The sequence below is a fragment of the Sorex araneus genome, chromosome X (assembly GCF_027595985.1).
Source record: "Sorex araneus isolate mSorAra2 chromosome X, mSorAra2.pri, whole genome shotgun sequence".
In the NCBI taxonomy this organism is placed as follows: Eukaryota; Metazoa; Chordata; class Mammalia; order Eulipotyphla; family Soricidae; genus Sorex; species Sorex araneus.
In genome coordinates this window covers 213,013,280-213,039,945 of record NC_073313.1, presented here as the reverse complement: position 1 = coordinate 213,039,945, position 26,666 = coordinate 213,013,280, and the positions used below count along the sequence as shown (strand labels likewise).

The 26,666-nt window shown below is 36.5% G+C and overlaps 1 protein-coding gene and 1 non-coding gene across 6 annotated transcripts in view; both read left to right on the top strand.

Moving 5' to 3' along the window:
• Window positions 1-26,666, top strand: part of SESTD1 (SEC14 and spectrin domain containing 1) — a 126,772-nt gene that overhangs the window by 81,989 nt on the left and 18,117 nt on the right. For all 5 annotated transcript variants that reach the window (XM_055121591.1, XM_055121592.1, XM_055121593.1 and 2 more), the window contains 8 exons: window positions 159-272; window positions 2,009-2,106; window positions 5,301-5,356; window positions 7,081-7,292; window positions 15,272-15,394; window positions 23,152-23,346; window positions 23,868-23,982; window positions 25,356-25,515. In XM_055121591.1, coding sequence (XP_054977566.1) covers window positions 159-272; window positions 2,009-2,106; window positions 5,301-5,356; window positions 7,081-7,292; window positions 15,272-15,394; window positions 23,152-23,346; window positions 23,868-23,982; window positions 25,356-25,515 — 1,073 coding nt within the window. The remainder of the gene's footprint in view (window positions 1-158; window positions 273-2,008; window positions 2,107-5,300; window positions 5,357-7,080; window positions 7,293-15,271; window positions 15,395-23,151; window positions 23,347-23,867; window positions 23,983-25,355; window positions 25,516-26,666) is intronic.
• Window positions 9,496-9,699, top strand: LOC129400569 (small nucleolar RNA SNORA73 family). The gene has a single exon (XR_008627782.1). It is a non-coding gene; the product is annotated as a small nucleolar RNA SNORA73 family (small nucleolar RNA).

Sequence of the window (26,666 nt, the reverse complement as noted above, 5' to 3'; positions counted from 1 at the left end):
TCCTAGCTGTAGCTCATTGAATTAAGTGCTATTGTATTAAATAAATGGAAGTATATCATCACATTGAAATCAATATAATATGGTTTTACTGCCTTATTACTTTTATTCAAATTTTATTAACTGTGTCTTTTGCTGTATGCCTCTTATTTTTTTCCTAGGTTATTTTAGTGTCTGCCAATAAATTGACTCGTTACATAGAACCATGCCAGTTAACAGAAGATTTTGGTGGGAGTCTCACTTATGATCACATGGACTGGTTGAATAAGCGGCTGGTTGGTATATAACATTGATATGAATTACACATTTTTTTTTCTTTTTGGGTCACACCCAGTGATGCATAGGGGTTACTCCTGGCTCTGCACTCAGGAATTACTCCTAGCGGTGCTCAGGAGACCATATGGGATGCTGGGAATCGAACCCGGGTCGGCCGCATGCAAGGCAATTGCCCTACCCGCTGTGCTATTGCTCCAGCCCCCTGAATTACACATTTTAATAGCATTATTTTCATCAACTAAGGTGCAGGTTGCTTTTCATTTTACAAAATCAAACACAGTGGCATATAGTTGTTATGTTACTATTGTTATCTTTAGCATTATTGCTCATCAAGGTTTTAAACCTTTGACCAGTGAGATAGCGCAATAGGCGGGAGCTCATCCTTTGCATACTGGAGCCCTAGGTTTGATCCCTGGCACTGATGTTCCCCTGAGCACTACCAGATCTGGCCTCCAAACTAAATCATCCTCCCCTTGGAGACAAAAAAAAAAAAAAGTCAGTTGTAGATCCCTTAGTTAGAATAACAGAATAGCTTAGTTTCTTGTGAGGATATCCAGTTGATAGATGATTTTCATAGAGGAATTTGAACCTTAATTTGAGTCAAGGAGCAGTTTGGTAGATTAAGGTTTTCATTTCTGAAAATATATCATCTTTGTCAGGCCTGACTTTTGAAACCTAATACTCTATAATAAGACAGTTTGTTTTTTCCACCAGGGGCCACATCCAGCAGTGGAGAGAGAGGACTAGGGTTGGGGGACAAAACCCCTACCAGTAATAGTGAGCCAGAGGGTAAGCCACCAGGATACCAGGACCACCTTGGCCATGAGGGCTACACCTTGCAGAGCCCTGGGGAGGGGCAGGGAGCAAGGGCAGCAGCTTGCGTGTCTAGGGGTGAAACTAAGGACTGTGCACTTAAGCTGTAGCCATGGTCAATATGGAGTTTAATTAAGCTGCAGTTTAATTAACTCAGTTCATTCTAAGGCAGGTCCTCTGTAATGTCATTTTGTTCAGTGCTGTTTTGTTATAACATGGATAAAGGGAAAAAAAGAGAAAAATCCCTATAATCCCTGGCCAAAGTTAAAACTGCCCTTTCCTTACAAAGTTGTTTATCTGTACTTTTTCAAGACTGTGCTGAAGATGTTAAGTGAAGACTTTCTGTCAATGCTAATTTTATTTTAAAGAATGAAGTATGATACCTTGAGAATGAATACCCAATTCTGTGTCTATCATATTTTTAAACAATGATGACCAGCTACCTTGTTATTTATGTTTATGTTTTCTCAGATCCCATTTTAGAAGCAATCTCAATATGTTTAAATATCTGTTTATGTTTATGCTACATGCTTGCATCCAATACTCTATAACTCTTACGTATAAGCAGGTAGATTGGTAGTTAGAATATCATGAAGAAATGTATGTTAAGGTAGTTAAAAATTATCAATGCTTGATATTTCTCAAAGAAGTGCAAGAATAAAAATATTTGACTTGAATAAAAATAATTGTCAATGTACACTGGTAAAAAGGGTATTTTTTTTATCCACCAAAGCTATTGTTTTAGGACCAGTTTTGCTATCTCTTGTGTGCAGTGCTGTGTTCTGGTGGTTGAACTGTATTCAGTGATGTACATAGAGAGAAAGGAAATCATGTTTGGTGATTTTATTAGTTTAAACCTAAAATACTTATATGCATCATAAAATTGACAATAATTCTTAATACATTAATATTTACACTGCAGGTTTTTGAGAAATTTACAAAGGAATCTACATCATTATTAGATGAACTTGCTCTGATAAACAATGGAAGTGATAAAGGAAATCAACAAGAGAAAGAAAGGTAGGTTTCTAAGAACAAGGCAAACAAATGAAATACAAAGGTTAATGATTTTTAATTTTTGAGAATTTGTTTATAATTTAAAAAACAATTGCTTTATAAATTATGTACCTTAATAATTGCTTTTTGACACTGTAAAATACTCATTTGCAATGACATCTTTAAAATGAAACAGTTGTTTACTTTTTTATTTTAAAAATTGAATTAACATTTTTGTTTACATTGCTAGGTATCAAGCTCAGAGCTTTGTTCCTTTAGGGCCGGCTGCTGAGATCTATTGTTAATTTTCTACTTTTTTTGAACTTCTGCTTTGCTTGTAAAAAATATAGCAAAGGTGATGGTGTAAAATAAAATTACAAACTTCTAAAAATACATTAGCAATAAACTGTCCCCCTTCTAGAATTCCTCCAAGTAAAATATGTGATACTTGAGTTCAACTTGGTGCATGGCACTAAATGTAGTAATTGTTCATTAGTCTTACATCTAAAGTCCCCAGAGTTATTTTAATAGATTCCTGTTGAATTTTATAATATTAGGGGTTTTATTTTCCTGTTTGTAGGCCAGGTTTCTTTCTTTCCAGGTAAAAATCACTTTAAGGAAGCACATTAACCCTTTCTGGCTTCTCAAATAACAAGAGTCATAATACAGTACTTTTCATTAGGATGTTTAAAAAGAATCAACACTAATCCTTATCTGTCTCTTGAATCCAGTATTAAAAATAAAATGGAACTTAGATAAAAATGCATCTTGTTATTCAGTGGTCCAAATATTGCCACATATCAGTCAATTGAGATAACAAGGCAAGAGGAACATACAGCATAAAGCAACTTGTGATTAAAATAAAGAACAGAGTCTGGAGACATAATATAGCAGGGCTCTTGTCTTACATGTGGCTGACCTTGGCATTCCATATGGTCCCCTGAGCACCACCAGGAATAGTTTCTAAGTGCAGAGCCAGGAGTAACCCCTGAGCATCACCATGTATGACCCCCCAAATAAAAAACAAATAAAATAGAGCAAAATGTTCATTGATGTGACTAAATCTTGTTACAACAACCATTTACAAGAAAATCATACTAAAGATACATAAAATGGAAAAGTATAAGCAGATTGCATAATGTAAATAAGGCAAGTAGGTATCGCACACACATAAGCTATGGAACTGAAAAATGTCACCTGAGTTACTTGACAAAAATTAGCTGAACCTAATGCATTCTGAATAGTCCAAACAGGTATGCTTGATGTTTCTGAAACTCTTGTTCCTCACGAAAGACATCCTAAGAGTATGCCTGCAGGAAAATGAGTTCATGATCTTAGAATGTAATGCTAATTACTCCATTCACCACTTTCATGGTAAAGATTATAGATTACATGTTCTAAGAAAGAATCCTGTTAAGTTTTATAGAACTTACCTGAGAACTTCCTATACTTACATGCCTTTTCCCTCTTAAAAGTAATATCTAAAAATTTTTTATGAAAACATATTAGGAAATTCTGGTAAACATAACTATAGGAAATATCAAATAAGGTATTCTATTTATCAATTCATCCCCAAGAAACTCAAGTATTGATGCTTAGTCTCCTTAAACTCCAGATAAAAAAATCTCTTGCAGTTTTTTTCAAGAGATGGTGTGGGGGGTCATACTCAGTGGTGTTCAGAGCTTACTGGTACTTAATCCTGCCTCTGTGCTAAGAGATCACTTACAGTGTGGTTGTGGGGAGGATAGAGGGACAGTATATGTGTTGCCAAGGATCTAACCCCAGCAAGTGCCTTGCCCATCTTGCTGGTCCTTCTTGCAAATTTTCATCACCTCCTTTATGTCAGTCTTTAGGGAGCAGCTTGGCTTCATGAGAGCTAAAAACTAGATGAGTTAGCAAAGGTGAAATAGAGCAAGACTTGTTGATTACAGCAAAAAAGTCCTAGACTTTGATTTGCTGTATACCTTCTCTTTCTTTCCTTCACCTCCTGTTTCCTATATATTTATGAGAAGAAAGACCATAGAGTTGCAGTGACAGTACAGCAGGTAAGGCACTTGCCTTGTATGCTACCAGCCTGGTTTTGATACCAACCGCCACAGATGGTCCCAACAGAGCCGACAGGAATGACCCCTGAGCACAGAGCCTGGAGGAAGGCCTGGGCACAGCTGGGTGTGGCCCTAAAAACAAACAAGAAAAGGAAGACCATATAGTCCAATTGTCAAAGAAACATAATTATTATGTAGAGTACAACTGTTTGGGAAAACATGTATACTCTCTCTCACCTCTCTCACCTCTCTCTCTCTCTCTCTCTCTCTCTCTCTCTCTCTCTCTCTCTCACGCACACACACATGCACACACAAGAATATCAGAGAGAATATTTTAACCCACAAATAGAGCTATTATAGATAACAAACTCTTGATTAAAGATGGCTGCTCATATTTTCAAGAGTTTATTTTGGGGTTATTAATAGTTATTAATTTCTTTTTTTGCTTGTTTTTTGGTTTTGGGTTTTTTTTTTTTTTTTTTTTTTGGTGGGGGGGTCACACCTGGTGTTGCTCAGGGATTACTCCTGCTTCTGCACTTAGGAATTACTCCTGGCAGTGCTCAAGGGACCAAATGGGATGCCAGGGATTGAACTCAGGTAACCATGTGAAAGGCAAATGCCCTACCTACTGTACTATCGCTACAGCCCCAAATGATCAATTCCTTTTTCAAAAAAATATTAAGTGGGAAAACACTAAAATGGATTTATTTGAGATATTTAAAATAGTTCTATAATTTTTTGTTTTGTTTTGTTTTTGGTTTTTTGGTTTTGGGTCACATCTGGCGATGCACAGGGGTTACTCCTGGCTCATGCACTCAGGAATTACTCCTGGCCGTGCTCAGGGGACCATATGGGATGCTGGGAATCGAACCCAGGCATGCAAGGCAAACGCCCTACCCGCTGTGCTATCACTCCAGCCCCAGTTCTATAATTATTAATGAGCTGGAATTTTTCCAGATATGATGAGCTGGAATTTTCCAGATAATTTTTGTCACATCATATAGATACTCCTTTGGCTACTAGTAGCATCTCTAATGATCTTCCTAATATTAGGAGAAATTACCTTGATTGAGCAGCATACTTTGGATTTTATACTTGTCTTTTTAATATATATGTGTAAATGATTTTATATGACTAGAAATATAGCTCTTACATTATTTTGGTACTTATCAGGTCTGTGGATTTAAATTTTCTTCCATCAGTTGATCCTGAAACAGTTCTTCAGACAGGTAAGATAGAAAAATATATTATTAGTGATAGTCATAATTGATACATTGATTATACAAAAAATGATTATTGACAGTGTTATCATGCAGTAGGCACTTGAGGAAAATTTTTTCAGACTTTCTTTGGTTTAGCCTAACACCATACTAATATGTATTTTAAAAGATTATGACATTTAAATGACTTTTCCCTTAAAATACCTGGTTTAATGTCCTTATCTATGAATTAGAGATAAAAATTTACATTTCAGTGATAGCTTTGAGGACTGTTTAATACTCATTATGTTCTAGCCTTAATTTTTTCTATATTTTCATATTTTAGTGTCCTAATACATTCTGCAGTATTTAGTATTATTTGCTCCATTTTGTACTTGAGGTTGCTAAGGTTTTGAAATGGAAAAATAATTTACTCAAGAAAGTACTAAGTTCTGTCACCATAGCTCAGTAGTCTAAATGCCAACTCTTAGCAGTGTTGTTCTATAGTCATGTCTGACTGAAGACACAGCACATTGCAGTGGCCTTGCACATACTAACTTCCGTCCTATATGGCATACATATTCCAGCCTGAATGTCTAATGGTTTCTAGCAAAACAAATTGGAATTTTTTGAGTGAAAATACCTTAATTTGTTTCTTTTGTAGTTTTTCTAGTAATTCCTCATCATTCCAATACAGCTATGTACTCAGTACATAGTACTCTTTACTACACTGTTCTAAGCACTTTCATATGTTAACATATATCCTTTGTAAACCAAATGGAATATTTATTTCTGTTATTCCAAGTTTTTGTTTTGTGTCTATTTGTCAGGGCCATTTTGAACAGTGCTCTGGGGCTGGCTGGGTTGTAGCCCAGCTCAGAGACCTTCCCATGCAAGACTTGAAACCCAGGGCCACAGAATTACAAGGCAGGTGCTCAGCCATTTGTGCCATATCCTCAGTTCAGTTGCCTCAGATTTATAAAGAGGGAATTGAAGCACCAAATGGAAAAGTAACTAACTCAGTTTCTTCATGGCTGAATGCTGGCATTGGGACTTGAACTAAGACAGTTTAGTTTCAAATTATGTTCTTTATTATCATTATGTGGTGCTGCTTTCTCTGGTAGTGGTTTCATAGGAAAGTATTAAGGTAACATTTGTCAAACTGAAAAAGAAGTCATTATTCTGATCCTGATGACTTCTATGAATAGATATGAAGACTTTACATAAATCTTTAAAACAGGTGTTCTTATTGTAAAAGTAATGAAGGCTAAAGAAATAAATTCTGTGAATGACTGTACTAGGGCTGGAGTGATAGTGCAGCAAGTATGATGTTTGCCTTGTACACAGGTCAATCCCCAGCCCTTGATATGGTCCCTTGAGCCCATGAGGAGTGATCCCTGGGCAAGAGTCAGCAGTAATCCCCTAGCCCTGCTAAGTATGGCAGATTAATAATAATCACTGTCACTGTCATCCTGTTGCTCATCGATTTGTTCAAGCGGGCACCAGTAACGTCTCTCACCGAGAGACTTATTGTTACTGTTTTTGGCATATCCATAGGCCACGGGTAGCTTGCCAGGCTCTGCCTCGGGGGCTCGATACTTTCGGTAGCTTGCCGGGCTCTCCGAGAAGGGCGGAGGAATCGAACTTGGGTCGGCCATGTGAAAGGCGAACGCCCAACCGCTGTGCTATCTAGAATGGAAAAATGGGAACGTTACTTTATGAATATTAATTCTGAATATCTTTCATTTGTAAAGGCCATGAATTGTTATCCGAATTACAGCAGCGCCGGTTTAATGGCTCAGATGGAGGGGTCTCATGGTCTCCTATGGATGATGAGCTGCTGGCACAGCCACAGGTTATGAAATTATTAGATTCACTGCGAGAGCAATATACCCGTTACCAGGAAGTTTGCAGGCAAAGGAGTAAGCGTACACAGTTAGAAGAGATTCAACAGAAGGTGATGCAGGTAGGTATCAAATAATACTCTAGTTCTGTCTGGGTTTTGTAGGGGATGATGTTCAAATTCTATCAGGGGGTGTTTAGAAACTTCCATGAGTTATTTTCTGCTGCTTGTTTAGACTGTGTTGAATAATAAAATGATTTTCAATTATTCATTTTTACAATTGTAATTTGCATTAAAATGGCATTATCTGTACAATGAAAACATTGTAAATCATGCTACCAGAAAGAGTCCCAGTTAAAACTAGTTGGTGGAACATTATTTGTTGTCTCAGTTTACCTTACAAGAAATAATTGATCCTTTCATTTACCCTTAATTTATAAGAATTTGTTGGTTAGTTTTCATTACTTTTGGCTTTATGGAGAGTTTTTCTATGTAAGATATATATAATCATAATATTGCATTTCATTATTTTATGATGCGGAAAGAAAACTCTTCAGGATGTTCCGTTCTTATTACTTAGGCATTTTTGATGTATATGAATATCTTTTAAATTTGTTTTTGTAAGAAAAGTACACCTCTTTGGTGGGAACCACACCTGGTAGTTCTCAGGGCTTATCCCTGGCCTAGGACTCACCCCTGGCAGAGCTCAGTGGACCACCTGGGGGTTGAATCTGGGTCTGCCAGTCTGCCACTTGCAAGGCAAGCACCCTAACAACTGTACTTTTGCTCCAGCCCCCACAACACTCTTTTTTAAGTGTATTTTTTTTCTTTTTGGGTCACACCCGGCGATGCACAGGGGTCACTCCTGGCTCTGCACTCAGGAATCACCCCTGGCGGTGCTCAGGGGACCATATGGGATGCTGGGATTCGAACCCGGGTCGGCTGAGTGCAAGGCAAGCACCCTACCCGCTGTGCTATCACTCCAGCCCCTTTAAGTGTATTTTTATACTGAGATGCTCAATATTAACACTAGCGAGCTATTTCTGTTAAATTATTTTATGGATTTCTAAGAAATATGTAAGTATTTTACTTAGAAAAATGTCAATTGTTTATTTATTAAGTTCTCGTTATCTAGAAAATATTGTGCTTACTTTTCCTTCTTTCCGGAGTTTGGGGTTATAGCTGGTGGTACTCAGAGCTTAGTCTGGCTCTGTGCTCAGGGTTCACTCCTCAAGGTGCATAGGGGGGACCATATGCAAGTGCTGAGAATAGAACAACAGTGGGCCACAAGCAAGTCAAGTGTCTAACCCTTGTACTATCTCTGTAGCTCCCAGCAGAAATTTTTTTGCATACCTCCAAGACTTCCTTTCCAAGCTCTCCCTTCCTTGTCCACTGATCAAGATTCTTCTGCTTGGGAGTTTTTGTTAATGAGCCTTCCTCCTCCTCACCCACCTCCATTTGGGGGCTACATCTAGCAATGCTCAGGGCTTTTTCCTGGCTCTGTGCCCAGGGATCACTCCTGACAGGATTCAGAACCACAGGTGATGCTGGGAATCAGACCAGGATTAGCTGCATACAAAGCAAGCACCTTCTATACAGCATATAGGTAGACCTGATTTATTGGATTTCACTTTCATCAATCTAAGAGTTTGGGAAAGTGGAAAAGTGCTGTGTCACAAAGGTGTGACTAAAGACTTTTTTTTTTTTTTTTAGCAAATATTCTTCTTAGACTTAAGTGATCTACAGTAGAGGATGTAGCAATTGTGCTGTCTTTCAAGGGTGTCTAAGATTTCACTAGGACCTCTTGTATGTTTTAAAAGAGAACTAGCATTTTGAGGGGGAAGAAACAATAGCATCATGAAATCCTGAGTTCTGTTGAAGGAGAAGGAGAGGGTAACTCTGCAAAAATTTTGGCCTTTGAGACAGACCATAAGCAGAGAGCTCAATCTGCTCCCAACTCCTCCATTTATTTACTTCACCCACCAGTACTTTTATATCCGAAGTTTTCTTTCTTCGTGTTCCTTTCCCCCCTTTCCTTAATCAGTTAGACTAGGGATAATTAGATCTCTTTTGAAAGGTCTGTTGATAGAACCTAACACTTAGTAGTAACTTTTATGTTTATTTCCACTGAACCAATCTCTAGCCTAGAAGTCTAATTCAGCTGTTTGCAAACTTTCTTATGCCTTTGGAATCAGACAGCTTTTCTTGCAGCTATGACTATTTAACTCGGTCTTTGTAGTGCATAGACATTATACAAGCAGATGTGCCTAACTGCACCCTAATAAAACTTTACTTACAAAGGTAAATGACGGCATAATCGAGCATTTCAATATGAACATCCTGGGAAATAACTCTCCCTGAACACTGCCCAAATGGTTTGAGGAGCTCTGGGCTCTGCCCCATGATGTACAGTCTCTTTCCACAGTGTCAACAAAAGCGTTCTGGACTTGAGTTTGCATCTCCGCTTTCTTACACCTTCTCAGAGTTCAGTGGACAGTGACTGAGGAGACAAACCACACAGGAGATATTTAACAAGAAAAATAACAACATCAACAAAGTAAATGGTCTGCAGGCTTTGGTGTGCTGATATCTGCTGGGAGCATCAGACTGTCTTAGGGAAAAATACTTGAAAGGAAAGAAGGAGTTGGAGCATAAAAGATGGGTTTTTTTATGTGAATATTATAAAGTCTACCATAAACTTTACCTTTAACTTATAAAAATAGAATTTTTTAGTGACTTATCCTTTAAGATATGATTAAAGACTTTGAGTAGTGGAGGTGCAGTAACTTTTTACATCCAAATCATAAAAATTAACACTGTTGCAACCATGTTACCTTAATGGTAATAAAATGTTTTTTAAAAATAAAATAAGAGAGATAGTAGAGGGGGTGGGGCATTTGCCTTGCTTGTGGCCAACCCTAGTTTGATCCCCAGCATTCCAGATGGTCCCTCAAGCCTTGCCAGGAGTAATTCTTAAGGGAAAAACCAGGGTATGAGCTTGGCTTAAGATCACTGGGTGTGGCCCAAAAAAACTACCACCATCACCAACAAGAATAATAAAAAATAGAGAGAATAGAAGTTAACGTACTAGCATTGCATGCGACTATAAAACATGAGACCTTGTATGTGATCCTGATTTCATCCCTGGCACCAGATATGGTCCCCAAACATTTCCAGGATTAAGCCTGAGCACAAAGCCAGAAGTAAGCCATGAGAACCAGAGGGTGTGGTCCCCAAACAAAAAATAATTAAAAATAATAAAATATGATATATAAGGGAAATGAATATCTGTAATTGATAAAACGTAAGAAAAGTACTCACAGTTCAGTTAGTAGCATCTGACTTAATAGTATTAGTCCAGGTTTTCCATGCTATTGTTACTACATTTAAAAATAAAAAGATTTGGGGCCTGGTGTGTTGCATGAATATTCTTTCTTTCGGTCGGAGGTGTGGAGACAGAACACTCGAGAGGAATGTAGAGAGCGTGGAGGGCAAAGGCGTCGATCTGGCTCAAGGTGAAGAGCAACTGCCAGAGGCCTTTTTATTCTGTTTATCAGTTATATCCTAATGACTTCATCAGAGAGAAAGAATCGCTAACAAGAGTACTAACAGTTATAGGATAAGCATTTGTCAAAAGAACATTAGGGTATATATTGTATTGTAAAAGCTATGTTGTCAAAGCTGTTGTAATGATTAAAACATCAGAACAGAATATGGAGCTGGACACGTAGGCTCTACAAATTATGCCCCCCACATTCTTGTGGTTGGTTTCATATAGGGCAATGAGAAGGCTCAGAATGATACCTAAAGGTCAAGCCAGAATAAGATGTGTAAGAGAGGGGGAAACTGCTGCTTTGCTTAGTGGGCAAGCTAAAGAGGCTCGTCCTAATGTCCTAGCTTAGTACAACACTGGTGCAATAATATACCAGGTAGGATGCTTGCCTTGCACTCTGATGACCCAGGTTGAATCCCCGGCATCCCATATGGTCTCCTGAGCACTGCCAGGAGTGATTCCTGAGTTCAGTCATGAGTAAACCCTGAGCACCACTAGGTGTGACCCAGAACCAAACAAACAAAACTTAGAATTTTACATGCTTCTGGGGAGGAAATGATCCTTTTCCACTGGAGAGGAAATGATTCTTCTTCACTGAAAAATTCTATGATTATTCTTAGTATTTAATGTAACTACTGCCCATACAGCAAGTGTTATTTCTAGAATCATCCAGGTGCTTTTTTTCCCTACTATAGAAAGGAACTATAGATGGATCCATTCAGCGGTATAATTGCACAGCTGTAGAAGGCAGTGGTCCTTATTTCCCCATATTCTTTTTCTGGTTATAAGCTGACATCCCATTGGTTTGGCATGCCCTTCTGCCTGATGTGTCCTCACATACTTCCAGATATTCTCTCATTCATTCCTTAGATACCAGCCTAGGGACGAGTGGTGCATAGTCATATTAACACTTTCAAATGTTTGCAAATGTTTGTCATGACAGGATGTAAGAGCACAACATGAAGCTTATAATTTGCAAATAAATGTAAACCTTTGAGGAGTCACATTGATATGGAATGGGCACAGTACGTTAATATTCAGACTGACTATGAGATGTCCTGATTAAAATTAAGTTTTATAACTTAGCTTGGCAAGCCACCATCATTAATGCATTCAAATAGACTTGTTTACTGGGGCATCAACCTCAATTTGCATTATTTTTATTAGAAATAGCAATGCATTTACTATATCTACATTTACTGATGTTGCATACTAAGGAAAATTATTTTCAGCTTACATTAAGAATATATGTTCACTGACTATGTAATGATATCTCATCAGTGAGATAGCTTTGCTTAATTGAAAATTCATTTTTTAGATTTTTGACTTTTTGAAAGTTTTATGCTAATGATTTTTTTCTGGTTTAGATTTTTATTGCTCTGCTTCTTTTGTTTTCACAATATGCCAAAACAAAAAATTTAAATGTTTATAAATGGTGTCGTCTTGGGTTTAAAATATGTACTACGGCAGGAGTAATAATAAAGTGGATAGGGTGCTTGCCTTGCATACTGCCAACCTGGATTTGATCTCCAGCATCCCATATGGTCCCTTGAGCACAGCCAGGAGTAATTCCTGAGTTCAGAGCCAGGAGTAACCCCTGAGCACTGCAGTGTAACGCCAAAGAAAAAAACAAAACGAAGAAGTGAGAAACTGCCTTTTGTTTAGGTAAAATTTGGGAATAAACTATTATTGGAATAGGACCATTTCCTTTAGCAATACTACTAAAAAACAAAACCACCTCATCTGTATAGTAAATGAAAAACCCTGAAAGAGCATTGCTGGGTGGGCCCTAAAACAAAATAACAACAACAATAAAGTGTGTGTGTGTGTGTGTGTGTGTATTTTCACACTTTTAGGACTTAGATATTTCAAGTGAAATAATTGCATTGCTTAAAATACTTAAATGACTTTTTACATCTTTTTGTATTTATATCATAATACATAGTAATGTGAAGCCAAAAAAGTAAATGGGAAATTGTTTCAGAATGTTTTCATAAGGTCCTCTAAAACTTGATTTTTTAATTCTAGTTTTAGAAAAATTTTAATAGAGCCAGGTAAATTGCCCAAATTGTAGAGCAAGTTCTGATTTGATCCCCACCCCCAACCCCTTCCCTACTGCCTGAGATCTGATGGGTGCAGTCTGCACTGAACCTGAACCTGAACCCTCAGGCCTGCACATCTGAGCCAGCATTGCTAGGACTGGCCCTGGCTCATCCACTCATTCCAGTGTCCCTGGGTGTGGCCCCTATTTTTGAAAAAATAATAAAACAGTTCAAGGATTTCTTTAAGAAAGTTAGGGATCTTGGCATAAATGGTAGGTGTGAGACAAACTTTGTAAGGAGGGACTAGATGAAAGGAATACTCCAAGAAATAAGGCACACATATGGTCCCTCGATTACTGCAGTGAGTAACCCTGAACACAGAACAAGAAGTAAGTCTTGACCATAGCCAGGTGAAGCCCCCAAACAAACACAAAAATAATATATGTGCATATGTATGTACATATGTGCAATAGTATGCGCACTCACATACATGGAGGTATTTCTGTTTTTTTCAACTGGCAGAATTATTTTAAAAGTAATAATCTGCTTTCATACCTTACAAAGGTTATTGTACACTTAAAAGTTCCATTACTTAGATGTTTCAAATATAACAGTGTTTTAGAGAGCAGTATCATAATATATATACTAACATCCATTAACATTGTATCACTGTGCCCAAGAGAGTGTCTATTAGAAAAATTTTCATTAGAAAAAATCAGAGGAAAAATGCTGTTAGCTGATACATGGGTATATGAATATATATGCATATGTTAAGCATAAGATTACTTAGAATTGTTAGTGATTGGAATCATTCTAATAGTAAATCAGTCTTCAGAATAAAGCAAATATAATAATTATTTGATGTGGTACATTACTTAATTAGCACTTAATAAATGTTGATCGGTTGGACTGATAGAGGGGAAGTAAGACATTTTTTAAAAAGAGATTTGCAGTCACTAGGAATTAATAACTTTTGTAGCCACATAGAAAATCATTATAGTATTCTAGTTTGTTAAGTGAAAAACATAGGACAGAAATTTTTTTTTCTATAGGAATTAGCAGCTCTTAAGTCTGGAATAATACAAAAAACCCCTACTATATTTGTGAAAAATTAAGGAAATGTACATAATTTTCTCTACGATGTACTTTTATACAATTAAAAATTTGATGTACTGTTGGATTTTTTTAAAGATGTGTTTTAGTCTTGGTAACAAAAATGCACTGTTGCATAAAGGTCTGTAGTGTTAAGCCTCATAGACACTACTGCTCTTCTTGTGAATTATCCTGATCTTAAATTTAGACTATAACCTACATGGATTGTTGAATTTCATTCTAATTTATTAACAAACACAGATTGATTTTTCTTTTTTTGGTTAAAATTACTGTCTATAGTTTTGGAGCATACATGTATGAATAAAAACAGGTTCACACAAAACCATTTCTGGTTCTGTCTGAGAATTAATCTTCATTATCTTATCTAGTTCTTTTCTCCCAGAAAGCCTGATAAAATTGGAATGTAACTATGTTACTAGTCAACATTCTGTATTTGGATTGATAGAATTAGAAATACTTGAAGGGAGGCTTGCTTTGTGTATCCCTGAGTTCAGTGGTTCAGTAACTAGAATAATGAGCACAGTTCCTGTGAAGTGTGAAATTTTGAGGCCAGAGCGACTCCTCTGTCTGCCTCACATAGACCACATGTTCTTATATCAGAACTGTTGGGTTGCTGCGGAGACTGGGCAAAAGAGAAATTGCCCCATGTTATTTACCTGGTAAACTCTGCTAACCTACATCCTTCTGAGTACACACACCAGCACCTGTGGGGCTGCTGATGGATCTCTGTGTGTGTGTGTGTGTGTGTGTGTGTGTGTGTGTGTGTGTGTGTGTATTGATGCTCAGATCCCTGATGGGTATTACAGTGATTTCACTCTACAGTTTTCAAAGTGAGAAAATTAGCATTTTAATTTTATGATTTTTAATGAATCTGCTTCATTTTATCAGTGCTTTAGGAAGAACATTAGGTTGAATTAGGACATGACTTTTGCTCCTAGTTTTTTTCAATAATGTATTATGTTACCTTAAGCAAGTTATTTAATCTGAAACCCAATTTCCTTATTTCACATAAGTTTTTCATCCTCATTTATCGGAGCATTCAGAATGTTTTTTAACCTGGCAGTAGATCAGATATCTAACAGCTTAAGGTGTTTCTCTGTACATTCATCCAAATCTAGATTTTAAAGAAGTTATAAATCATATGATAGTTGCATAGTTTGAAAAGAAGCACGTACTGCCCACATGACAGGATTTAAAGAATTTAAACAAGTTTAGGAACAGGGGAGATTAAGGAGGGGAATTTTTTAATTTATTATTATAAATTATTATATATAATATATAAATTATTATAAATTTTATAAAATAAAATTTATTTATTATTAAATTAACCATTCTGATCAAAATTTGAAAATCTTTTGATCATTTTATAATTTCATCTTAACTTTCATCTGTAGGTTGTGAACTGGCTTGAAGGGCCTGGATCAGAACAACTACGAGCCCAGTGGGGGATTGGAGACTCCATTCGGGCCTCTCAGGCCCTACAGCAGAAGCACGAAGAGATTGAGAGCCAACACAGTGTGAGTACCTTTAGCCGTGGCAGTGACAGCGCTGTTACCACAGTGCTCGATGAGCAGCACGAGTCGTTGGCATAAGGACAAGATCCATAGTCTGTTTAATGTTTGGGGGTCATCAAGTACAGTTTAACCTTTAGGTACATACTCATTGATTGGTTGGTTTTGGTTTTGCCTCCAGTTTACTTCTATATATTTTGTACGAATGGTTCCGGGGGGACAATAAGAAAAAATTGTGACAAAAGAAAGTGACAAAAGAAATGACAAAAGAAAGACTGATAGTATAAATACAAACCCTTCATCTGTGGTTCCTGGGAAATTGACATTTCTGCAAGTCTCATAGGAGGGCCCTCCCTGCTTTGGGGGAATGTATAGTATGATAAAATGCCTGCGAGTACTTCCAGAATTGTTTGATTAAATATAACTGACAGAAAGTGAGTGAGGAGAGTGCAGGATTTCTTTCCTTTCTTTGTACATTTAAGGGTTCGCATTTGTCATTGTTTAGGAAATGACTTAGAAGCAAAAAAACACCACAGATATGAAACTTTGAAATAAATTCACCAGTAGGCATATTTTGGAGAATAAGAGTTTCACATTTAGCAATTTGTTTTACAGAGGAAATCTTTTGTGTTGTAGTTCCTCTCAGAAAAAGTGATCATCCACTTTGCATACCAATTAGCTCACTCTTTCCTGATGCAAACTTACCCCTTCTTACTAAATTGTAGGTAGATTGATTGGAAAGTTGAAAAATAAAACTAATTCTAATTTCTAGATTCTTATGCTCCTCAGACTTAAAATTGATCAATTTATACACATACACAGGGTCTCCATTTTATCCAACTAGGTGACAGGAGGAATAAAAGATTTCCCCATAAGTAGATGAGAAAATAAGCTAGCCCCCATCCCAGATGCATCTCACAATGATTTTAATATAATGATTATAATAGACTTTCAATAGATTTATGCATTAATTGGAAAAACCCTTTTATATTGAACTTTGTCAGCAGCACCCAGCATAGCTGATAGCAAACACCCCTGTGTGGGAGGATGCTGGTAGGACCCGGGAAGGTTAAAGTAGCCTTGTGTGTAGTACGGAAGCACTGGATGCTTTTTGTTCTCTGAAAATGGGTTGCTAAGATGGATTAATAAGTTGAGAATTTCTGACCTAAGTGAACAACAGTGAAAAAAAAACCCAACTGCATAGTATTGTTAAACTTGTCCATGATGAGGTTGAAGGATCATCTGAATATATTTCTGTGATCATATATTTTTTTTTTTTGCTTTTTTGGGTCACACCCGGCAATGCATAGGGATTAATCCTGGTTCCTGGCTCTGCACTCAGGAACTACCCCTGGCAGTGCTCAGGGGTACTGGGAATCAAACCCGGGTTGGCCGAGTGCAAGGCAAATGCCCTACCCACTGTGCTATTGACCCAGCCCCCGTGATCATATTCTTTCTGCATCAGCTTCCCCAGGTGATGCGGTAACTAAGAGTTGGCTAGTGTTAGTGAATGCATATTTTAAATAAATGAGGTTAAAGAGTGAATATTAATTACATTTTTCTTGAGAATGAGTTTTGATTGTTCAGCCAGTATCATTTTCTCTTCATTAGAAATTTTAACTGTATCTAAGATAATTTCCTGTTTACTAGATGACATTGTATACTTTCCTTATGTATTCTTATACTTTTCCACAAATAAGACTTAGTATGCAGAAATATTAGCAAATTTGATATATTTTATATCCTACTCTAGGTATAATCTAGTAAGGGAAGAATATATTAGCAAGAAGTAAGATTTAGAATCGTCTGAAAACTACACATACACTTGTCTTTGCAGTTTTCCTAACTAGTGCTTGTAGGTTGACTTAAAAATAAAATCCAATAGCTGAAATGCAGTTCACAGGTTTCAAAATAATGGGTTTTCCTTTTATGCTAATAATACATTTTGAATAATTTGTATTTATACAAATAAAATAATCTCTGTTCCTGAGATTATATTCTTTTAATTCTCATGGTGCTTTTAAAATAATAATGCTCTTCATATTTTTGACTGAGATTGTCATTGATTGAACATTGAACTCTATAGGTTTGTTCCAGGAAATATTACTGGAGTATAACATAAAGCTTGTCCCTCTTTAGTTCTTGACGTATCCGTTGGCATTTTCTGTAGGATGTTCTAGATTTATCTTGAGCATTTATTTATTAAAGCAACCCAGAGACCCTTAAATAAGATACATGACATATGAGGATCCTAAAACCAAGGCATCTGTTATTTATAAGAGCTGTCAAGAGGAATAACTGTAGTTCGAAATTGAATTGAATATATATGAAATTCACGAAACAGATTGAAGTCATCATTTTATATTGGTATGTAGTGTAGGTAAAATTACAAATGGTATCATCATCATCCCGTTGGTCTTCGAATTTCTCGAGCAGTCTCAGTAATATCTCCATTTGTCCTAGCCCTGAGATTTTAGAAGCCTCTCTTTACTGGTTCTTCCCAACGATGCCACATTGGAGGCTCTTTCAGGATCAGGGGAATGAGACCCAGAACTGTTACTGGTTTTGGCATATGAATACACCGTGGGGAATTTGCGAGGCTCTCCCATGTGGGTAGGAAACTCTTGGTAGCTAGCCAGGTTCTCCAAGAGGGAGAACTATGCTATAAGATGTCGCTTCTGAGAGTTTGGTTTTATAGTCTCTGGATGTTGGCCATTGGTGGGATTATAAGACTCTGGAGGCAGTTTCTGGGTGTGACCGCCTAGCTACTGGAAGATGGAAAATCTGGGCGGAAGAGGCCCAGTCTCGATCCGAGCAGGCTTGGAGGTCTCAGCCCCGGGTCCCACATACCTGGGTTCCTTTGCTGGTACCTTCATGCATGAGGCTCGTCCTTGACCATGGCTGTGGCTAGGCTTCAGATGTCTTTGGCCACAGGAATACACAATGGTATATGTATATTTTTTGTGTCATGGTTTTTTTTTTATTTTTATTTTATTTGGGAGTGCTGGAGAGATAGTTCAGTGTGTAAGGCTTGCACACAGCCAACCCAGATTCACTATCAGGGACTGAATATAGTCCTCCAAACAGTACAGAAGTTCACTTCACAGAGAGAGGAGTAAACCTGCGCACTGGCCAAGTGTGGCCCATCCCTCAAAAGGTGGCTTATTTTATTTTAATTTTATAGGGTTTTAAAATAAATAAATTTCTCACGAATAGCCCTTTCCATGTGCTTAAATTTACTTAAAACATGAAGTCAGTATCAGAATTTTTTAATTGGAAAAGGCTTTTATAATTATCCAATAGCATCACCTTATTTAATACATGCAAAGATTGATAGATTGTGTTTTTATTGATGGGTAGCTATACTATGTAAAATACGGATTTCTTAATACTCAGATGAAATCTCCCTTCTCTTTTCTTCTCTTTCCATCTACTTTTCTCTGCCTCTTTCCCATTCTTCTTTTGAAAAACAAAAACAAAAACAAAAAACCTACTAAATTCATGGGCCTGGTGAAGAGAAAGAATTTCTTTATATTTCCCCTTACCCCCATAACTTCTGTTGTTGCGATGAGTAGGGGTTGTACACTTCAGTTGTAGTGCTTATACACACTTGTTTGCAGTTGCAAAGGATATCACACACTTTGTAGTGGTGCCGGTGATCCCAAACAGTAGATCCCAAGATCTTACTTCACATGTCACATGATTCAGGGGATCAAACTTGAAACCTCATGCCTATACGGCAGATGCTGTCCCACTGAACTGTCCCTAGGCCCTCATTATTACACTCTTACCAATGCACAGACATTGATGTTTGCCTCCCTGAACATGATTCCCAAAGAAAAGCAACATTGATGAATTTGTGTGGATTCTTCTAACTGTTTGTGATACCTGGGGTTTGTTTTAAAATTAGTAAGTAGGCCTTGAAGAAGGACAATGGTATGCCTACCGTGAAGGCCTTGAATAGGCAAGGTGCTAGCCTACCAAGCAAACCCACGGAAGAAATCCAGGCTATGGACACACAAGATATTTGTTTGTCTTGTTGACCAAATCTCTGGTTTTCCCTATACTCCCATAACAGAGTTATGGGAGTTTAGGGAAAAGGGGATTGATGATGAGTTGATAATAATTGTAATTGGATGATACCGTAGGATTTCATTATACTGTTCTTTATACTTTTGAATAGATGTGAAATTTCCCATTCTAAATACTATTCTCTAAAGAGAATAGCATTATTTTCACCGATAGGTGGCACTGCATCACCTTTCGACTAGGTTGCTGCAGGACGAGTTGTTTATATTTAAGATAGTCTGATATTATATTACAAACTTTCCTTTCTCTTTGTAAGTCAAAGCCAACTCTCTATAGCATGAATTTAAATATTCCAGGTCTTAGGATTTTCTAATGACAAATATTGGTTGCATAGCGGTAGAATTTGAAGGAACTTAATGTACCATTTTGTATTAAAAATACTGTCAGGTGTTAACTATCCTATTCTTCACAAAATCATAATTCATAAGTAAAGATAAAAATAAACTCTAAGATCTTAAGTACTAATACTAGAAAATGAAAATTCTACTAGCATGTCATTTTTTGATAAATGAGTGTCAACTTAGATTTTGAATACTAGATAAATAAAACAAAAATATTGCAATATATCAAAATGACTACAGGAATTTAAGGTATAAATTAGTTTGATAACAAACTATGTTTGAAATTTATATTTAGAAGTAGATATTGTAGTAAAAGTACATGCTTGGAATTTTCAGGAGCATAGTCAGCTTTATGTAACTGGTAATTTAATGTTTGTTCATACTATATTGAATTCTAAATTGATTTTTAGTTATATAGATTTTTACAACTATAATTTTCATTGAAAAATATTTCTATCATGATGACATTTAAGATCATTCCACCAAAAGGAATTTAAAAAAAAAGTTAGCGGAATATTATTGGTTGTTTTGGTATATTCTTGTAGAAAAATACTGATTTTTATTTACTCTTAATATATAATAATGTTATTTTTTGTTAGTTTGGAATTGTGGGGCTTTTCTATCCATGAAAACTGATAGCATATAAGTATTTATAATATTGAAATTTTAAATGTTTTGGTACGGGTAGAAAATCTTTAATATACTCAATACTTATTGAATTTTGTGCTTATGTCTCTTAAGTTTATAAGAAAAGTAGCTTAAAAAGCTAACATACTTAATACCAAAACTAACAGTTTCTATTACTTTTTTAGCTTATAGATTTCCATGAAATCTTTAAATATTTTACTTAGAAAAATAAAGGTTAAAGCCCAGGGCCCTTCTTCATCCATTACAGTATAAAGGGGAGAGTATAGGGTTCTGAAAGCAAGGAAAGTGGTAGATTTGTAAATGAATGCTTTTTTTTTTTTTTAGAATAATTGTTGTTTTATTTTTTAATATGGAGGTGGTCACACCTATACATACATAAATTGATAGAACTAAATAAACTCCAGAAATTGTACAAAATTTTAAATCAATGATAAGTTGATAATTTTTTTCAAATGTAGTGTCTGTTTTTTCTACAGGCATGAAGTTAAAATTAATATGAATAATTTTGTGCTAATACACTAAAACTTTACATGAATTAGAAAAGTCCTACAAATGTAGGTTTTAGTAAAGATGAGAATTTATTAAGCTTACTAAATTTTATTTTATTTATTTATTTATTTGCTTTTTGGGTCATACCTGGTGATGCACAAGAGTTACTTCTGACTCTGCACTCAGGAATTACTCCTGGAAGTGCTCAGGGGACCTTATGGGATGCTGGGAATTGAACCCAGGTCGGCCGTGTGCAAGGCAAATGCCCTATCTGCTGTACTATCGCTCCAGCCCCAACTTACTAAATTTTAGAAAATTTAGTAAATTTTAGTAAACCTGGGGAAAGTCTGAATAGACCTATAAAAGTATGTTATTATAATTCTTTTTTTATTTTAATTTATTTATTTTTAATTAGTGAGTCACAGTGAGGGTATAGATTCAGATTCACACATTTTCGTGCTTTTTTTCTCTCTCATGCAATGTTTAAGAGCCCATCCCTCCACCAGTGTCCATTTTCTACCACCCATGAACCCAATATCCCTCCTCCCCATCCCACCCCCCACCCCACCCTGCCTCTGTTGCAAGGCATTTCAATTTGATATCTATCTTTCCTTTTGGGTGTTGTGGTTCCAAATAAGGGTATTGAGTGGTCATCCTGTTCAGTCTCAAGTCTACTTTCAGCATGCATCTCCCTTCCCACGCAGGATCTCCAATCACATATTACTTGATGTTCCCCAAATGAGTGCTTTTTTTAAAAAAAAATTTTCGTGGTTCCAGGGACTGAACTCAGGGCTTCACATATTCAAGGCAACTGCTATTCCACGAAGTAACATCCCTGTCCTTATCAGTGAGAAGATGAGAGTAGTCATTCGGATGTGTTGCTTTGATGGGGGTGATGCATGAGGGGGCACGCCCAGTGGTGCTTAGGGCTTATACCTAGCTCTGCATTCAAGGATCATTTCTGTCAGTGCTCAGGGTACTAAATGGGGTACCCAGGATTAAACCTCAGTTTGACCTATGAAAAAAGGTTCTCCTTCTGCTTTACTTTTTCTCCAGCCCCTGATTTATTTCTATATGAACCATGAAGTTAGATTTTTAGCTAAGGGTGAAAAGGGAGTTGGAAATTTGAGGAATGAAAAAACATTTTAGTGATCATGAGAATGGGAAAGTGAATAAACTTGAATAATAATATTCCTGAAGACCAAGCTGAGGTTATTTATTTAACCATAGTACCCCAAGGAGACCTGTCACAGAGTTGTATCTAGTCATGTACAGCTTCTCTGGCTAGATGCACAACCAGTAGAGAGAAAGATGGCGATTTTAGCATGTGAAATTGATGGGTTGAATGAGGGAGAGCAGACATGGGCATTGATTGTGTGCTGGGAGATGGTTGTAGCATTCAAACTATAGTTGGAACTGAGCATTTCAGGCTGCTTAATGAATACTGAACAGTAAAATGTGCGAAGGTCAATAGATTGGTCAGCCTCAGGTAGGTATAGAAGTAAACTTACTAAAGGCTGTCACCTGAAGAGTTAGTAGTTGGTCTGAGAATGGTACTATCAAATAATGACCAGATTTTATGTCCACTGGAGTAGAGCTGAGGTGGGTTGAGTACAGAATAACTGGAAGTTATGGAGGGAGTCAAGAAACTGATTACAATGATTGAAGTTAGGAAAAAGACTGGCATTGAGAGAAAGGCATTGGCCTGTGCTCTACTTCACAGTTGAGACTAGGTAACCGTTGGCAGAATGTGATCCACAAGGAATATACTTCATAGGACCTGTGGCTGCCGAGAGAAGACAGAAACGGTCTGGGAATAGTAATAGAAATGAAACAGCAGTGCACCCCACCTTCAGGCCGGCAGTTTGTTAACTGTGCAAGCAAAAACAATAGGCCTGAGAGAGCTGCATGATGAATTGTTTTCTTAAGAGTGGCCTGGTTTTCAATCAAGCACGAAAGAAAAGAAAGGGACCTTATAGAAGTCAGCATGAAAATATAGGAGATTAGGCTATTAGCAGGAGTAAGTTCTAGGGATCATAGTAGGAAAATTGGGGCTTGGGGACTTTTCACTTTAAATTTACATAATTGTGTCTTAAAAAGTTCTCATGCATGCTACTTAGTGTCCGAAAAATAATAAAGTGTAATGTAACCCTTCCAGAATTGATTTGATCTTTAACTCAATAATGTCTATTGCAGGAATGGTTTGCAGTCTATGTAGAACTTAATCAGCAAATTGCAGCTCTCTTAAATGCTGGGGATGAGGAAGATCTGGTGGAGCTGAAGTCACTGCAGCAACAACTTAGTGATGTTTGTTACCGACAGGCCAGTCAGCTGGAGTTTAGGCAAAATCTCTTACAAGCAGCTCTTGAATTTCATGGTGTTGCCCAAGATGTAAGTGTCTGCTTAGTTGCTTTTCTCTTCTTCAAATGATCTGAACACTTATCTGCGCATAATTTTTGCAGGTTTGCATGTCTCTTAAATTATTTTCCCGGAACAATAAAATAGTTTACTGGTGGGGGAGATGAGATAAAAATTCTTTGATTAAAATTTGTATTTTCTCAGTCATTCTGCATGTAATTAAACCTTTTAATTGTCTAAGTAGAATGTTCCAATTTAGTAGATATATTTTATTTTGATTTCTCTCCATGTCTATGCTGTTTAACATAGATACACATGGGAGTTGCAATGCTTTTTTGCATTCTGCTGACCTGATTCTTTGTCTTCCTGGTGCATGCATCTCTGTGTTCTGTCTCTGATAAAGTGTATTCTAATTATCCATCCTTGTCTTTTAACAGCATAGTCTTTTTCAAATATAATTGTGATAATCTCATTAGTTTTGAACCTCATTAATCATTAAACACTTTAGACGCTGATTACATCAGGGTTATCTCTTTGGTGTCCCTCTGCTTTAGTTGTCTCAGCAGTTGGATGGCTTATTAGGGATGTTGTGCGTAGATGTAGCACCAGCTGATGGAGCATCGATTCAGCAAACTTTAAAACTGCTTGAAGAGAAGCTGAAAAGTGTTGGTAAGCAGATTTTAAAAATGCTGAAACATAAGAGTTCTTTTAAAAAATATATGACCATGGTTAGAAAAGTCAACTTATACTGAACTAATTATTATTTATAGGGAACACAGGAAAAATTAGTATGATTAAAAGGTTTTATTCCCTTGAAGGGTATAATTTTAGCGAAAATTTTTATTTTTCCTTATTGGGCGATCACTCTCCTTCTGTGAGCCTTTAGAATTTCCTGTTTACCCAGCTATATCTACAGGTGCTATGTCTTGCATATACTATAAAAGTTATTTGTAGTGCATGCATATACTGTAATTAGCTGTGAATTGTTCTGTGGTAAACCCTGTATGCCCCAAACTGTGTTTTTTTGCAATGATTTTTGTTGTTGCCATATCCTAACCTTGTTTTTTTAAAAGGGGGTGGAAAGATGGTTTGGTCTTATGCTTCTGATTTTCCCAAACTGGGAATATTGCCAAGGTTACATGCTATCAAGGGATCAGATTTCAAAATCTAGTTTTTTCACTTGACATAAAGACCTTTTACGGTTTCCTATAATAAGAAGTACTATGGATTTTCCTAGATAATGACTGGATAGATGAATAGTGAATGAGGTAAAAACTAGTAGAGTGGTAGAGGGTCATATACAGAAGTGAGACCATATGGTTCTGGAGAAGTAGAGGTGGGAACTTTGAGCAGAAATTTAAGGAAATGGTGACATGCAACTGAAGCAATTTAATTATTGAAAAGAACTTAAAGGAATGGGTATGAAAAATCATGTTTATTTTGGAATTTTACTTGCAGTTCCTTATTTTAAATAATAGTATGCATAATACAGATTTAGTATTTAATATTCCCAAATTTATTTTAAAAAAATCCCTGTGTTCTTGTCTAATTTATACTATAAACATGCCAAGTGTTATTTCTCTTTGGGTGGGATAATGTGTATCGTCCTTTTACAACAAATCATTGTTTGTATATTTGAATTCTTGTAGCTCATACGCTTTTTTGAAGAAGATACTGCCTTGTTCTTATAAAAATGAGCTGTATAAAAGCAGGCAGAAAAGAATTGGAAGATTCATGTCAAAATATCAATTCTCACACTTTCTTCCTACTCTTGATTTTGATAACTAATTCTCTATATGAATATTTCACCCTTTGGCAATTCTCATTAGGGAAAATTTGGCATGATGGGGATTCTGATTGAGCCACATATTAAGTAGATTTTTTTGCTTTAAATGTTTAGAGGACTCCTTCCTGAAATAGTTTAAGGTACAATACTGGAATATTTGGAATCTAAGTGTAAGATATTTTCTTACAGTTTTACTTGGGTAGGGGGTAGAATTCTGCATTGTTTAAGAGATTAAATCTAGTTACTTTTATTTTAGATGTAGGATTGCAAGGTTTGCGTGAAAAAGGCCAAGGTCTTCTGGATCAGATCTCCAATCAGGCATCCTGGGCCTATGGAAAGGATGTAACCATTGAAAATAAAGAAAATGTGGACCACATACAAGGAGTGATGGAAGATATGCAGCTTAGGAAACAAAGGCAAAGTTTGACTGTTAATTTTTGTGAAGACAACGTTTATTAATTGAATTGAAAAATAATGTAATATATATTATTTTACATAAAAGTACTAGTTCGCATCTCTTTATGCAGCAGTCATGTTTGTAGTAAATTAATACCGCATATATTGTTGAACAAGTAATAACAATTTATTGAATTAATGTATACTTTTCTGGGGGTGTCATCTCAAAGATGGGTCACACCCAAAGGTACACAGCGTTTCTACTGTTCCTTTACTCAAGAATAGCTCCTGGTAGACTTAGGGGACCATATGAAGTGATGGGGATTGAACCCAGGTCACTTGTGTACAAGGCCAGCACCTTACCTTCTGTATTACTTCCCCAGTTCTGAATAGTTCACTTTCACTCAGTAGAAAAACTTTTAGTTACACCCAAGTATTTCATATTCCATTTTCCAGTGTAGCCTGTAGACTTTTCTGTCTTAAGAAAAGTCATTTTTGGAAATTTTTTAAAATTTTGCCTTTCGACTTTAATTTGACTTTTCGGCTGTTATTAAATCCATTAAACATTGGTATTTTTATTTGCCTTAAGTTCTCTTTTAAATTTTCACTTTTTCATCATTTTATCACCTTATCATTATGGAATTTCCAGGGACTAACATTACACTACTGCGTGTGCAATTGTCATTGCATCTAATACCAAAGTCCTTATCTAGTCATCCGATGACATGCATTTAGGTTGATTCCATATTTAAATTATGGGTGTTAATCAAACTAGGAATGGGAATCAATGGAATGAAGAGGAAAAGGTGATAAGAGCTGAGTTTTATCATCCATTATTGTGAGAATAATCAAATTAATTCTTTGCAGATAAGGGGGAGAAGGAACTTCTGCCTAATAACTATTATTTTTCTCTCTGGTGCAGGGGGCAAGTTCCTGGGAGGTTCTGTTAATGATCTGAAAATGCCATGTGGCTATGCTACACGGTGTATATTCATAAAAATGAATTTTTAATCTTTGGGGTGCAATATTTTGCAGTCATTGCTATAAGTTTTAAAAGTTTTCAAAGACTCTTTTGCATTTAAGTTTTAAATCAAAAGGAATTTCACATCATCTTACCCAGAGTCTATTATATAACCTTTCTGCAGCCAGAATAAGAATAATGAAAGTGAAA